Source organism: Camellia sinensis, chromosome 3 (assembly GCF_055761805.1).
Source record: "Camellia sinensis isolate YWXY chromosome 3, ASM5576180v1, whole genome shotgun sequence".
Taxonomy (NCBI): domain Eukaryota; kingdom Viridiplantae; phylum Streptophyta; class Magnoliopsida; order Ericales; family Theaceae; genus Camellia; species Camellia sinensis.
In genome coordinates, this window is record NC_138963.1 from 222,010,147 (window position 1) to 222,024,651 (window position 14,505).

The window sequence follows — 14,505 nt, forward strand, 5'->3', positions numbered from 1 at the left end:
GTCCCTGCCCTTTGTGCACACCGCCCGTCGCTCTTACCGATTGAATGGTCCAGTGAAGTGTTCAGATCACGGCGATGTGAGTGGTTCGCTGCCGGTGATGTCATAAGAAGTCCACTGAACCTTATCATTTTGAGAAAGGAAAAGTCGTAACAAGGTTTCTGTAGATGAACCTGTGGAAGGATCATTGTCGATGCCCCTGCGTAGCAAAACGACAAGCAAACTTGTCATATTACTGCAGGGAAGCAGGAGGCAGGCTGTCGGCTCCCTTCTGTTGCCCCTCATCGGGAGTGTGCCCAGGGCCCCGCCAGGAGCGGCGAGTGCCATTTCCCAGCAAAACAACAAACCTCGGCGTGAATCGCGCCAAGGAACTCGAACAAAGAGAGCACACTCATATGCTGCATCTCACGAAAAAACTAAACGACTCTCGGTAATGGATATCTCGGTTCTCACATCGATGAAGAACGTAGCGAAATGCGATACTTGGTCTGAATTGTAGAATCTCGTGAACCATCGAGTCTTTGAATGCAAGTTGCGCCCGAAGGCATTAGGTTGAGGGCACGTCTGCCTGGGCATTTTACGTTGCGTCGCCCGTATCCCCTTCCCTTAAAGGGAAGGGTTGCTGGCGGATGTTGGGTCGGCCTAAAAACGAGTCCCCCGCAATAAATGACGCGTCGCGACGAGTGGTGGTTGACAAATCGTTGCGTCGTCTTGCGTGCGTTCGAGTCATCGCAGGAGATCTGTTGTCACCCTATCGCGCTGCTGCCAAGGTGCTCCGATCGTGACCCCAGGTCAGGCAGGATTACCCGTTGAGTTTAAGTATATCAATAAGCGGAAGAAAAAAACTTACAAGGATTCCCCTAGTAACGGCGAGCGAACCGGGAAGTGCCCAACTTAAAAATCGAGCAACCCCGTTGTTCGAATTGTAGTTTGGAGAAGCGTCCTTAGCGGCGGACTGGGCCCAAGTCCCCTGGAAAGGGGAGTCGGAGAAGGTGAGATCCCCGTCGTGCCCGGGCCCTGTCGCACCACGAGACGCTGTCTATGAGTCAGGTTGCTTGGGAATGCAGCCCTAATCGGGCGGTAAATTCCATCCAAGGCTAAATACGGGAGAAAGACCGATAGCAAACACGTACCGCGAGGGAAAAATGAAAAGGACTTTGAAAAGAGAGTCAAAGAGTGCTTGAAATTGTCGAGAGGAAAGCGGATGGGGGCTGACGATACACCCCGGTCGGATGTGGAACGGTAACTAGTCGATCTACCGATCGACTTAGTGCGTGGACCGATGCAAATTGGGGCGGAGGCCAAAGCCCGAGCAGTTGAAAAGCCCAATGAGACGCCTTCGACTCGATCGTAGCTGGCAGCGTGCGCCCTCGGGCGTGCTTCGGCATCTGCGCGCTCCTGGCACCGGCTTGCGAGGTCTCCATTTGGCCCGACTTGAAACCCAAACCAAGAAGTCTGACATGTGTACGAGTCAATGGGTGAATAAACTCATAAGGTGCAAGGAAGCTGATTGATGGGATCCCCTTGTGGGTTGCACCGTCGACCGACCTTGATCTTCTAAGAAGGGTTCGAGTGTGAGCATGCTTGTCAGGACCCGAAAGATGGTGAACTATGCCTAAGCGGGGCGAAGCTAGAGGAAACTCTGGTGGAGGCCCACGGCGATACTGACGTGCAAATCGTTCGTCTGACTTGGGTATAGGAGCAAAAGACTAATCGAACCGTCTAGTAGCTGGTTCCCTCTAAAGTTTCTCTCATGATAGCTGGAGCTCGGGTGCGAGTTCTATCAGGTAAAGCCAATGATTAGAGGCATCGGAAGCGCAATGCTCCGAATTACGAATCCCTTTTCTATCTCCCAAAACAAACACAAAGATAGTGGGTCCCACATCACTATCAATCCCAATCCCTTTCTATAACCCCAAACAAACAGTGCCTTAAGATTACAATTCAGCATGACTAAGTGAAAAAAAATTGAGCATTGTAATTTATTAGGTCATCTTGTCAACTTGTTTTTGCAAGTCCATTTTTATCAAAACTAAATATCAAAACAGCATCTAGTATGACAATGATAAAAAAACATTTTGCTCTCCGTAGGGATTTGTTTTTTTCTCAAATTTAAATTTGACAAAGCCCCCCCTCTCTCCATTTCCCACCCAATATTACTTACTTGAACAAGTATGAATTTGGTTCTAAGCATTTTTTCAAAGGTTATCCTTATTACAAAATATCAAAGAAGCTAGGGTTTTTGGATTATTTTGATCTTGTTCTCAAAATGCATGGACCTATAACAAATGTTTTTTTTTTTATTGAATTTTTTGCCTTGGTGCATACTGATATATATTAATGGGAGAGAAAATCTAAAGATAAAAAATATTAGCCAAAGTGGGCAGATGTATAAAGATTTATACATTGACACTACAATGAAAAAAAAAATTCACAATTCATTTATCAATCTTGAATATATATGTGTATATGTACAAGGGATGTATATGAAATAAAAAGGTAGAACATTGCACCATAAAGAGGCATCCAACCAATTAATCAAATCAAATGTTCAATTGGTTTACAAAGACAAAACATTATTAAAATTGAGCACGGGTCTAATTTTAGCATTCCTTTCTCTCACTAACTAAACCTTATATAATTGGCTACACTACTTCCTCTTCCCATCTTTCTCGCATTTTGCATGCTCCAAAAAATAAATAAATAAACAAAACACAAGCAACTAAGGGGTTGTTTGGCAAGAAGGTTTGGGTGGGTTAGGGGCTAAAATAGCCACAAAAAACAAAATAGGCTATTTTAGCCACAAAAAACAAAACATCAAATCCAACCCATAATCATTACAATCCTCTCTTACAAAAAAAGTCAAAAAAGCCAAAAAGCCAAAAAGTCCTTCCCAAACCAGGCTAAAATAGCCAAAAAGCTAAAAAGCCAACCCACTTCCCAAACGGAGGCTAAGAACGTCAACAACTCGTTCCACCTTTAGAATCAGTTAGATCTGTGTCACTTGCACTATCAACACCACCACTTGCACCAAAGCAACAACCTACATAGTCCATAAAATATTTACATTTGTATATGAAGGAATCAACCTAAAGGACGAAAAACATGTTAACCAAAATGAAACACCATATTTATTCAGACATTTTTACAAACACTTGCAGTGTATTATGTAATCCAGATTTTAAATCAAATACTTGTATATTTGTTGCCAAAATCAAGATAAAAGAAGAAAATAAAATGCAATAGTGCATTATAGTGGTTATTATAGTGGTTATTATGGACAGTGTTGGCTGTCAATTCATAGTAGTGGATGATGGTGAGAACCATTATGAGATCTCACGACACACAATGGGAGTTTCTCTTCAACTAAGCCCATATCTTCTCCATTGTTGTGGTGGTTTCCGATGGTGTGGTCATAGACAGCACAATAGTGCAACTGGAGAAATTGGGAAAATAAAATGTTACTTTGAAGAGAGTAAGACCATCTCCAACCGTGTATTAAACTTGTCATCAAATTTAAATTTGATGAAAAATAGTTTTTTTTCTAACTCTAACGATATAATCAAATCGATATCAAATTGAGAATATTAAATATGTTTTTCTAAATAGAGGATGTTTGAGAGTATTCCACAGTTGGGTGCTGTTGAGAAATTATAATCAAATATAATTTTTACTTAAATTTTTATCTAGCGGTCTCCGTTTGGTTAACCCGTTTTGGTTGACGTGGTGTGATTCCCTGACATCATGCTAAGATGGCTAATTTTGATTGGTGCGGGACACACCTGTCACATCTGACGTGGTGCCCTGGAGCAATGAATAATTTCTCCATTGAAAGGCCACTTATCTGTCAGGTAACCATGCTCTCCAGCGCCCGCTACGCGTGCGCTACTGTTTTTCTCCCCCAAGTCATCTATTTATACCCAAATCACTCGTCGGCTCACGAACTTGGGTCTCCGCTCAAGTCTTACCTTACCTGCTTACAAACGAAGCAGCCAACCCCAAAAATCTCTGCCCTCAAACCCTAGAATGGGTTCGCTCTGTGCCCTAGACGAGCCATTGCAATATCCACACATTCGCAGAGACGAGTCTATCGTCGACAACTATCACGGTGTTCTCATCTCAGATCCTTATCGATGGTATCGTAATCAAAATCAAAATCAAAATCAAAGTCAAAATCAAATCTCATTGAATTAATCTCCGTTTGTTTAGCAATTATTGAATAGAATTTCCTCTAGAAATGTTAATTTTTGTATATTTTGTGCAGGCTGGAAGATCCAGACGCCGAGGAGGTTAAAGATTTTGTAGAAAAGCAAGTGAAATTGACAGAGTCGGTGCTTCAGAAGTGTGATACGAGAGAAAAGCTTCGCGAGAAGATCACAGAGCTTTTCGATCATCCTCGTTATAATGCGCCTTTCAGACGAGGGGACAAATACTTTTACTTTCATAACACTGGTCTTCAAGCTCAGGATGTCCTCTACATGCAGGTTTTCACAATCGTACTTCATAGAATGCATATTTTGAATTTGTAAACTAGAAATTGAAATCTAAATGGTGCATGAACACATCACAATAAACATATTATAGTCTGCTTAGTGGTTATACATAGAAATAATTCTTGTTTGCTTTCATTCTATATTGGTGCTGGGACTAACTTGAAAATTTGTTAGGTCACTCCCTAGTTAGTGACTGTACTTCTGCTTTGTAATAGAGTTTTCGAATATTTGATGTTGGCACTACGGACTAAAACATGGTATTTATTTCAATCTTAGTCAATAAAGTGCTATATCTGTTGTTAAATTTTATGTTCACTCTTCAGTTTCTTGAATTGAGCTTTGATGCATGCATGTTTTTTCCTTTTAAGCAAAGTTTTTAAGAGCAAATGCGTGCCAAGAGGTACTTTACCCCTCACGAAAGGAGGCGTAATCGTCAAGGTGTTGAGGTGTAAGCATCTTGAATTTTTATATTAGGGTGTAAATATGTTTCTCCTCAATGTGTCGAACATTTTACTATAGGAAAAGGGGCTTGCTGTCATTCAAGCTGAAATTGACATTTCTAACTTTAGTTATCGAGCTTCTCACTTGAGCCTTAGCTTTGTATTTTTTCTTGGTTGATCATTTACTTCATTTTTTTTTTTAATGTAATATAGTTATGAAATAGCTTTTTTTTTTTTCTTCCTTTTTATTTATTTATTTATTTTTTAATAATATGATAAGTTTAACAAAAGCTCAAGACAAGCTCTCCATATGCGTACTTGTAATATGCTTATGTGCAAAAGGCTCATAAGGCGGCACACTTCTCAGACTGTGATGCACAAACTTGTGCCAATCTTGCCTAAAAATCAAAGCCTTGATGTGTCTTTCATTATCCTCACTTAGAGGCAAGCCTCAAAAGCCCTTTAAAACTTTGTTTTTAAGAGCTATACTTTTTGTCATGTTATTAATTTTACATTGCATAGTGATTTGCTCTTGCAAGGTATGCATGTTTTCTATGTTTATACTTATTTTTCTTCATAGTTCTAAATATGTTTAAAAATCTTATGATACACGATATGATATAATCATGAGATTAGAAGAAAGAAAAAAAAAAGGCAATATGTGCCACGTTTTTGCAATTATTTGCACAATATATTGGTATTTTGTTTCATAATAAGTTAAATTTTGGTTATAGATTCATTGGTTCCCTTGTCTTTCCTTGAATTTTCTTTCAGGATAGCTTGGATGGAGAACCACAGGTTTTGCTTGATCCAAATGGACTCAGTGAGGATGGAACAGTTTCACTGAACATTTATGATGTTAGCAAAAATGCTAAGTACTTGGGATATGGGCTAAGTTCAAGTGGAAGTGATTGGGTCACTATTAAAGTTATGCAGGTTGAGGATAAGAAGGTCGAGCCTGATACTTTGTCCTGGGTGAGTATTACAAATTTCCTCAACTTTTCAATACAACATAAAAATGAATGGTGAAATCAATATATTGAACGGTAAGCACTTTTTTGCGTTTATATATATATATATGTACATAAGACGTGTCTCCATTTTTGTCTATTATGTTACAGGTTAAGTTTTCAAGTGTTAGCTGGACCCATGATAACAAAGGTTTTTTCTATAGCCGCTACCCAGCTCCCAAGTAAGTAAAATAATGGACATGAATAGTAATATTCACTTGGATGTCTCACATTAGTACTAGGGTGTGAAAAAGTTTGATAAGTTTGGCCCTTTCTTTTTCTTTTTTCATTTTTAGCATTTTTTAATTTTAAATTCCTGATGTTTAGCCTGTTGAAGTGTATGTCATTGTAACAGTGATCAATGAGATATGGTCTGAGTCGCATGAGGTTTAGTTAGGATGCTGCTATATGGATTGATTTGCAAAATTTTCACCTGTAGTCGCAGAAAATCTGGCCTGAGAAAAAGAAATTTGAAAAAGGAAAAAGAATGATATTTGGGAAAGTAAAGAAAAAATAACCGTGATGGCAATAGTTTTGTATTGCAAGGACAGAAAAATCGGATGCTGGGACGGGGACCAAAGCTAAGACATTTGTTTTTTGCTTTTTTAGTAGATAAATCCCTTGCAGTTTTTTAAATTTTGAATGTTTGGGGAAGATGTTGGATTATATGTGGTTTTACATGCACGGAATGAATTATGGTCAAGTTTCTTTTGGTTTATTTAGAATACTTTTGTAATTGGTTCCCTTAATCTTCACATGTAATCTTAGCAATTCTGCCTGAGAAAAATAGTTTAGTTTACAGGATAAAAATCATCTGTAAATCGTGAATTTGACAACCCAAAGACAATGATGGAAAGTGTGATGTTTGCAGGGAGGGTGAAAATTTGGATGCTGGAACTGAGACAAATGTCAACTTGAATCATGAGGTGTACTATCATTTCTTGGGTACCGATCAATCTGAAGATATTTTGTGTTGGAGAGATTCTGAAAACCCGAAGTACTCATTTGGCACTAGTGTAACAGATGATGGGAAGGTAAAATGCTTTCTACTTGTAACATATTGTAGTTTGTACAGTTAGGTGGGGAGTAGTTCTGATATTCTGGTGCAAGTTTTAGTTTCCATTTTCTTATGGTGCTTTTGTTGAAGTAATGTGAAAATCTCAAAGATTGGAACTAACTGGTATGTATTTATTTTTGCATTTTGCATAAACAAAACTCCCACTCTACTGCCCCAAAAAATCACTAGATTAAACATAATCGGAACTATTCTTTGATTGTCAGAAAAACTATTTTCAGCTAGTAGAAGCTGCAGTAATTGAGATTCTTGTTTAGCTTTTGGACTTTTGGTTTTTGTTTTTCCCTATTGTTGTTAATGTATGTCAAGATTTTGTATTTATATCAGGTCAGGTGAATTCTTTGAAGGAAAAATATGGAAATTTATTGTCATAGCTCTAATTTTGGAAATTGCTCTTTAGTACAAGTCAACTTTGTATAGATGTTTAAGAGACTTTGATGGTAACACCATTCTTATTTTCCTCAAGCAATGTAAGCGTAGTGAAATTTTATCTTATCGTCTCTCCTCACCTTCATCATTTGAACCATGTGGATGGCCAGGAGACTTGCTAGATTAGGGTCCTACCGAGTCTATTAAAGTTTCAAAATGTAGTTTCTCTTCCATGGAGCTTAATTATGGCTGTTCAATTTAACATTTTTATTTCAAGTGCATTGATCAAGTAGGCACACTCTTCAAAATTAGGGGCATAATCAGTTCGGTTCAGTCAATGTTTAGGGAGAATCTGCCACCAAACTTAACCTTTCGGTTTTCTATTGGCTTACACCAAAACAGACCAAGCAGCTTTGTCAACCAAACCAAACTGTTGTGCATTGAACCAGTTCAGTTCAGTGCAGTTTAGTTGGTTTGGGCTGCTCAAATTATTAAAATAATGGGAAAAAGATGAGCACACCTTTGACTACAGATAACAGTAGAGAAGTAGAACTACAAAGATTAATAAAAATCCAGGGAAGTAGAAGGCAGCACAAATTCGTGTTGCAGGATTTGCATTTATGTCTTTGACAAAAAAAAAATTACATTAACCTCTTGGAAAATTCTCAACATGCATGTGTTCTTCAACTGAATCTATGCATTAAAATGAACATTCAGTCATTTTTTGGTTCGATATTTACTTTTGTGCAGTATCTTCTTCTGTACACTACGGAGACTTGTGAACCGGTCAATAAAGTTTATTACTGTGACATGTCTGCACTTGCTAATGGACTTGAAGGTTACAGGGGAAGAAAGGACCTACTTCCCTTTGTTAAGCTTATCGACAATTTTGATGCAGAGTATGGCACCATTGCAAATGACAATACCATCTTTACCTTTCGAACTAATAAGGATGCTCCAAAATATAAGCTAGTCCGAGTAGATCTCAAGGAACCAAGTGCTTGGACTGATGTCGTTCAAGAAGCTGAAAAGGATGTGCTTGAATCAGCTGTTGCTGTTAATGGTAATCAAATTCTATTGAGTTACTTGAGTGATGTGAAGTATGTTCTGCAGCTCAGAGACTTGAAAACGGGGTCCATTCTACACCATTTACCCATTGACATTGGCTCAGTTTCTGAGATTTCTGCTAGGCGTGAAGACAGTACAATTTTTATTGGGTTTACTAGCTTCCTTACCCCAGGTATTATATACCAGTGCGAATTGGACACTGGTGTTCCAAATATGAAGATATTCCGAGAAATTGTTGTTCCTGGATTTGATCGTACAGCATTTGATGTTAATCAGGTCAGCACTTTACTTGTAGGAGAACATTTGGTTATCTTTTAATAAATTTTCTTTTGTTTTAGTTTGGAATTTTAGTCTCATTTTGGGTGATAGGAACATATGTGGGCATTAATTTTCAGTCATGGTGGTCATGCTACTAGTCTAGATGTTTCCTTTTGCTCCAGTTTTAATTAACTCAGGCCTTATCACCATTTTGCCTTGCTGCACAGTGTGCCTCCCCCTCAATGTGTGTGTTGAAAAAAAGAAGAAAAAGAGACACCCAAAGTAGAATGAAGTGTAGATGTTAAATATTATCTGATTGTTTTTCAGTAAGGAGTTATCCTTGGCGTGTTTAATTGAATGATACAGACAACTATAGTAGTCGAACTAATTAATTAAATTTTTTTTGCGCCCCCCCCCCCCCCCCCCCCCCCCAAAAAAAAAATATATATATATATAAATAAATAAATAATGCCTTGGGAACTCATGCCTTTTAAGTTCTGCCATTGTACATTTAACTCAAATATTTTCTTTCCCAGTTACTTGGTGAGTAAAAAACAATTCCTGTATATTTCATATCGGACTTGGTGTAATTGTCTTGCCCCCCAGGGTGGAAGAAATGCACACTCACTTGATTTTTTGCATGCAATCACTTGCTGTATCTGGTTATTGACTGGATTTTTATTTCCAGGTTTTTGTGCCTAGTAAGGATGGAATTCAGATACCAATGTTCATTGTGGCTAGAAAGAATATTCTTCTAGATGGATCACATCCTTGTTTGTTATATGGATACGGTGGATTTAATATTAGTATGACACCATATTTCAGTGTCAGTCGTGTTGTACTTACAAGACATTTAGGTGCTATCTTCTGCATAGCAAACATTCGTGGTGGTGGAGAGTATGGAGAAGAATGGCATAAAGCTGGTTCCCTTGCAAAAAAACAGAACTGCTTTGATGACTTCATTTCTGCTGCTGAATTCCTTGTTTCTTCTGGTTATACCCAATCAAAAAAATTGTGTATTGAAGGTGGAAGCAACGGTGGGCTTCTTGTTGGGGCTTGCATTAATCAGGTAATGGTGTCGGTTCATTTTTTGATGGCATATTTGTGTTTATTTATTTATTGTAATATTTCCAGTCTACATACTAAATTGCAATATGTTGTGGTTACAGAGACCTGATCTTTTTGGCTGTGCTCTTGCTCACGTCGGTGTTATGGATATGCTCAGATTTCACAAGTTCACCATAGGTCAGCCAGCAATCTGTGGTTCAATTGGTAGATTATTTATGTCATTTACTGATTTAGGTTTATTTTCTAGGTCATGCATGGACCAGTGACTATGGCTGCTCAGAGAAGGAGGAAGAGTTCCATTGGCAAATCAAGTGAGTGATTGAATGTTCGTTGAATTATCTGCTTGCAACTTTTCTGTATATTTCATTGCTTCTAACCTTTAATATTGGATTTGTACTGTATTAATGTTCCACTTGGAAATTATATATTTTTTTGTGATATAGAGTATTATAAAACACAGTTGACTTGAAGGGAGTATATTTTTGTTTGATGTAAATATGTTAATGCAATCTTGAGTAGTTCTTTTACTACGGTCTTACTGTACACTGCTTAAATCACTATTATTCCATTCCATGTATCCAATTTTGAAATTACATTTTGGAGTTACTAAAATGTAGTGGACTGTATAAGTAGAGTATTTTCTAAAATGCGGACGATCGCATGTCAGAACTAACAACATCCACTTTTTAGTATGCTTCTCTAATATGCTCAATGACTCGAGAGTCTTCTTAGTCTGTTATAAGAAAAAAATAAACCCGCTCCATAAGGGGCCCTCCCTCTCTAATAAAGAAATAAAATAGTTATAGAATGACACGTGGATTTATTCCAAAGAAAGAACAACTTGGAAATGATAAAAACGGCAAGAAATTGAAAAAAAAAAAGGGGGGGGGGGGGAAACGATTTTATTAGATCGGGAAAGAGATTTTCGTATTGCAATTCGTCAAACAATATTTTGGGGTCCCAAAATTATGGAAGTCGGGGGATATCTATTTCACACAAAGAAAATTGTCTACAGGCTGTGTTCCATCCTGAAAATATATTGAATGTATTCTTGAGTAGCTCATTTTTGGTTGGAAAGTGGTTTTTTGGCTAAAATATGAGATGAAAAAAGTCGTGTTTGGGAATGGCTTTTTGGTTAAAATCTAATCTTCCCAAATGAGTAGTTCTTTGTTTACTGTTTGCCTCTTAATTTCGTGTTTTCAAATGTTTCCAACTTTCTGATTAATCAGTTCATTCAGAAAAGTGGTCAGTCTGATCTGCCAATTATAATTAATGGATGCAGCTCACCAAGTTGGAATGATAAGTTGGGGAAAATGTCGAGAATTATGTGATTATCGGAGGGAGGAGGCTAAGAACACCAGCTATCCTGGGCAGAGGGGAGGGATTTATGGAAGTCAGGGGATATCTATTTCACACAAAGAAAATTGTCTACAGGCTGTGTTCCAACCTGAAAATATGTTGAATGCATTCCTGAGTAGCTCATTTTGGGTTGGAAAGTGGCTTTTTAGTGGCTTTTTGGCTAAAATATGAGGTGAAAAAAGTCGTGTTTGGGAATGGCTTTTTGGTTAAAATCTAATCTTCACAAATGAGTAGTTCTTTGTTTACTGTTTGCCTCTTAATTTCCTGTTTTTAAATGTTTCCAACTTTCTGATTAGTCAGTTCATTCAGAAAAATGGTCAGTCTGATCTGCCAATTATAATCAATGGATGCGGCTGGCCAAGTTGGAATGATAAGTTGGGGAAAATGTTGAGAATTATGTGACTATCGGAGGGAGGAGGCTAAGAACACCAGCTATCCTGGGCAGAGGGGAGGGATTGTCTTTACCAGGGGTTTAGAATGAGACAAAGTTGGTGAGAGAGATATGGATTTATATGCATTTCCGGTGGAATGTCACCTTGTCATCATAAAAATTCCAACATCTGACAAGTAGGAAGCATGTTCTGGCATCATTATTGATGAACTTCCTTTCTTGGTTTGGTGTTTATCTATTCACTTTTATGAGCCGCTCCTTTCCCATGATAGTTAATGGAGTCATAGAAAAGAAATAGTTTTTGTTTTGTTTTTGCACTGGGTGGTTTCTGGAACATGTTTCTTTTGGCTTTTTTTTTCACTTGAACTCTCAGCAGGGTCATAGTTGCTTAACTATTTTTTCATTTTAACTCGTCATTGTTAAAATGTTCTCCTCAGGTACTCGCCACTACATAATGTTAGGAGACCGTGGGAACAATCTCCTGACCAGTCTTCTCAGTATCCATCTACCATGCTTCTGACAGCTGATCATGATGATCGGGTTGTGCCATTACACTCGTTAAAGTTATTGGCGGTGCGTTCCTAATTACTAAACTATGTTTTGCTTCCCTTTGTTATTTGCTGATATGCCTTGCACCTGAAGGTTGAGTAGTGCAGTTTCTTGCTCAATTATTTATTTATTTTTACTGCAGTTCTGCTCATAGATATCATTGTGTTTTTCCACCTTTGTGATTAAGAATTTAGGAACATCTAGGGTAGATGTATATGAGGATTTATAATTGAATTGATTATGAAATTATAAATGGGGATGGAAAGAAAAGAGAAAATGGTAGTACAAGGAAAGTAGGAAAACAAAAAAAAATTATTCAATTTTTTTTTATAATTTTTTTACATTGAAAACAATCTGGGCCTAGGTGGTAAATGATAGAAGTGCATATGAAAACTACAAATCTTTAAAATTGCACTTGAATGTAGCCAAATAATTACATAGGATTTTTTCCCGAAGGACAAGTTTTTTCTATATAGAATTCAATTTGCACTTATCAAAGATAATTAGAGTTCAATTTGTTTAGAAGATAAGTTAGTTGTTAATGACCATCCTGAGGGTGTCATTTATGGAAAATGAAGCTGGCTTCCAACTTTCTAGTACAATCATGAGACCATTTTTATTCACACAACAGTTTTAATAATAGTTTTACTATGTCATTCCGCTATTTTACTTCTTTCTCTCTCTCTCTCTCTCTCTCTCTCACACGCACACGCACACAAATATCTATCCTACATGAAATGAGTGATGATTACACACATGGTGCAAATGTTTCACTTTCCCTCCGGCCCAATTTAGGAGGGAATAGAAGTGCTCAGACTCTGGGCCATTTCTCCACTCAACCCCTTTAATATGGTTTCCCTGAAACTATTCAAAACAATCCAAACATGGTGAATGTTAGCCCTTTTTCCCCTCCAATTGCTCCATTTAGTCATTAGTGTTTAATATATGTTTCAACATCTCAGGCAGCGGGCCCCTAATTATATGCATTTTTGCTTGCATGTTACTTGATTTTGCCAATCTTGTTAATAAGTGTTCCATTTTTCAGACCATGCAACATGTTCTGTGCACAAGCTTGGAGGTCAGCCCACAGACAAACCCAATTATTGGCCGGATTGAATGCAAGGCTGGACATGGTGCTGGACGTCCAACTCAAAAAATGGTATATGCATGATATTGATGTTGATTTTTTTTTTTTTTAAATAATTTTTTGGGCACAGATAATAATGTTGATTCATTCTTTAGTAGCTTTGTATAATTCTTTTGTTTTGACCGCGGTATTGCCTTCCTTAACTGCAGATTGATGAAGCTGCAGATCGCTATGGTTTCATGGCTAAAGTGTTGGGTGCATCTTGGATCGATTAGGTGACCTGCATGAAAATATCATAATTTGCTCAGTGACAATTTCTGATATTTAATTTGGTAGAAGATTCATAGTTTTTTATCTTAACTTCTTTAATAATTTAATCGTGGTGCCATTTTGTTCTTTTGAAATCTGGTTATTGTCTTTTATATTATTTCTGGCCAAATGTCTATAATTTTGAACATTTTATTATCCAATTTACCTTGCTTCTCAATTATTATCCTTTTGTTTAATCCCACTAATTTTGCTCTAGTTTTTAAGTTGACCCTCATAATTTTAATTTGTTTATGATTAAGTCTAAAAACATTTTATTATCCAATTTACCTTGCATCTCAATTATTATCCTTTAGTTTAGTTCCACTAATTTTGCTCTAGTTTTTAGAGTTTTTTTTTTAATATTCTAAAAAAACAAATTATTTAACGAATTGACCCACTTTTCAAACCATTTGGGAAAGTAACCCAGTTTTGAAATCGCATCTTGAACATGTACTTTCAAATTGAAATCGCATCTTGAAAATGCATTTTCAAATTAAAATTGCATATTCAACATGCAATTTTAACTTGAAGTTGCATGTTGAAAATGCAATTTCAAGTCTACATGGACAGATTTGAAGTATAAGTTTGAAGTCTACATGGACAATGGCTTGCTGATGTGGTTTGAAATTGCATGTTAAAATTGCAATTTCAACTACAATTTCAGTTCAAGTTTGTACATACAAGATTTTTTTAAAAAAATTTTACTAAACTGAAGAAATAGTACTGCAAACGTTTACTGTATCATACTCAACAGAGGTGATGGTTGGTGAAATTGCATGTTTAAGATGCAATTTCAAGAGAAGTTGCATTTTGAACATGCGATTCGAATTGAAGGAGCACTTTGAACATGCAATTTCAAGTGGGTAGCACAATTGAAGTTGCGTGTTGAACATGTAATTTCATTTGAAGTTGCATGTTGAACATGCGATTTCAAATGAAATTGCATGGTGGGAATAGGACATCAATTGAAGTTGCATGTTGAGGATGCGATTTGAATTAAAGTTGCATGTTGAACATGCAATTTCAACTGAA

General features: G+C 37.2%; 1 protein-coding gene and 1 non-coding gene across 2 annotated transcripts; both read left to right on the forward strand.

Annotated features, from left to right (window-relative positions):
* Positions 1-419: 419 nt before the first annotated feature.
* On the forward strand, positions 420-575 carry LOC114307384 (5.8S ribosomal RNA). Its single transcript, XR_003645077.2, has one exon. It is a non-coding gene; the product is annotated as a 5.8S ribosomal RNA (ribosomal RNA).
* A 3,106-nt stretch (positions 576-3,681) lies between these two features.
* On the forward strand, positions 3,682-13,654 carry LOC114307349 (uncharacterized). Its single transcript, XM_028252738.2, has 12 exons — positions 3,682-4,133; positions 4,262-4,481; positions 5,705-5,905; positions 6,052-6,122; positions 6,812-6,974; positions 8,135-8,728; positions 9,399-9,779; positions 9,880-9,955; positions 10,026-10,089; positions 11,966-12,101; positions 13,123-13,236; positions 13,374-13,654. Exons 1-12 carry the CDS (start codon positions 4,024-4,026, stop codon positions 13,437-13,439), a joined length of 2,196 nt encoding a protein of 731 aa, XP_028108539.2. The 5' UTR covers positions 3,682-4,023; the 3' UTR covers positions 13,440-13,654.
* Positions 13,655-14,505: the final 851 nt, after the last annotated feature.

Excerpts from the sequence above, each read along its gene's own strand:
- LOC114307349 (XM_028252738.2), top strand. The coding sequence starts at position 4,024 with ATGGGTTCGCTCTGTGCCCTAGACGAGCCATTGCAATATCCACACATT. Across the intron at positions 4,482-5,704 it reads AGGATGTCCTCTACATGCAG|GATAGCTTGGATGGAGAACC; the intron begins GTTTTCACAATC and ends ATTTTCTTTCAG. Across the intron at positions 9,780-9,879 it reads TTGGGGCTTGCATTAATCAG|AGACCTGATCTTTTTGGCTG; the intron begins GTAATGGTGTCG and ends TTGTGGTTACAG.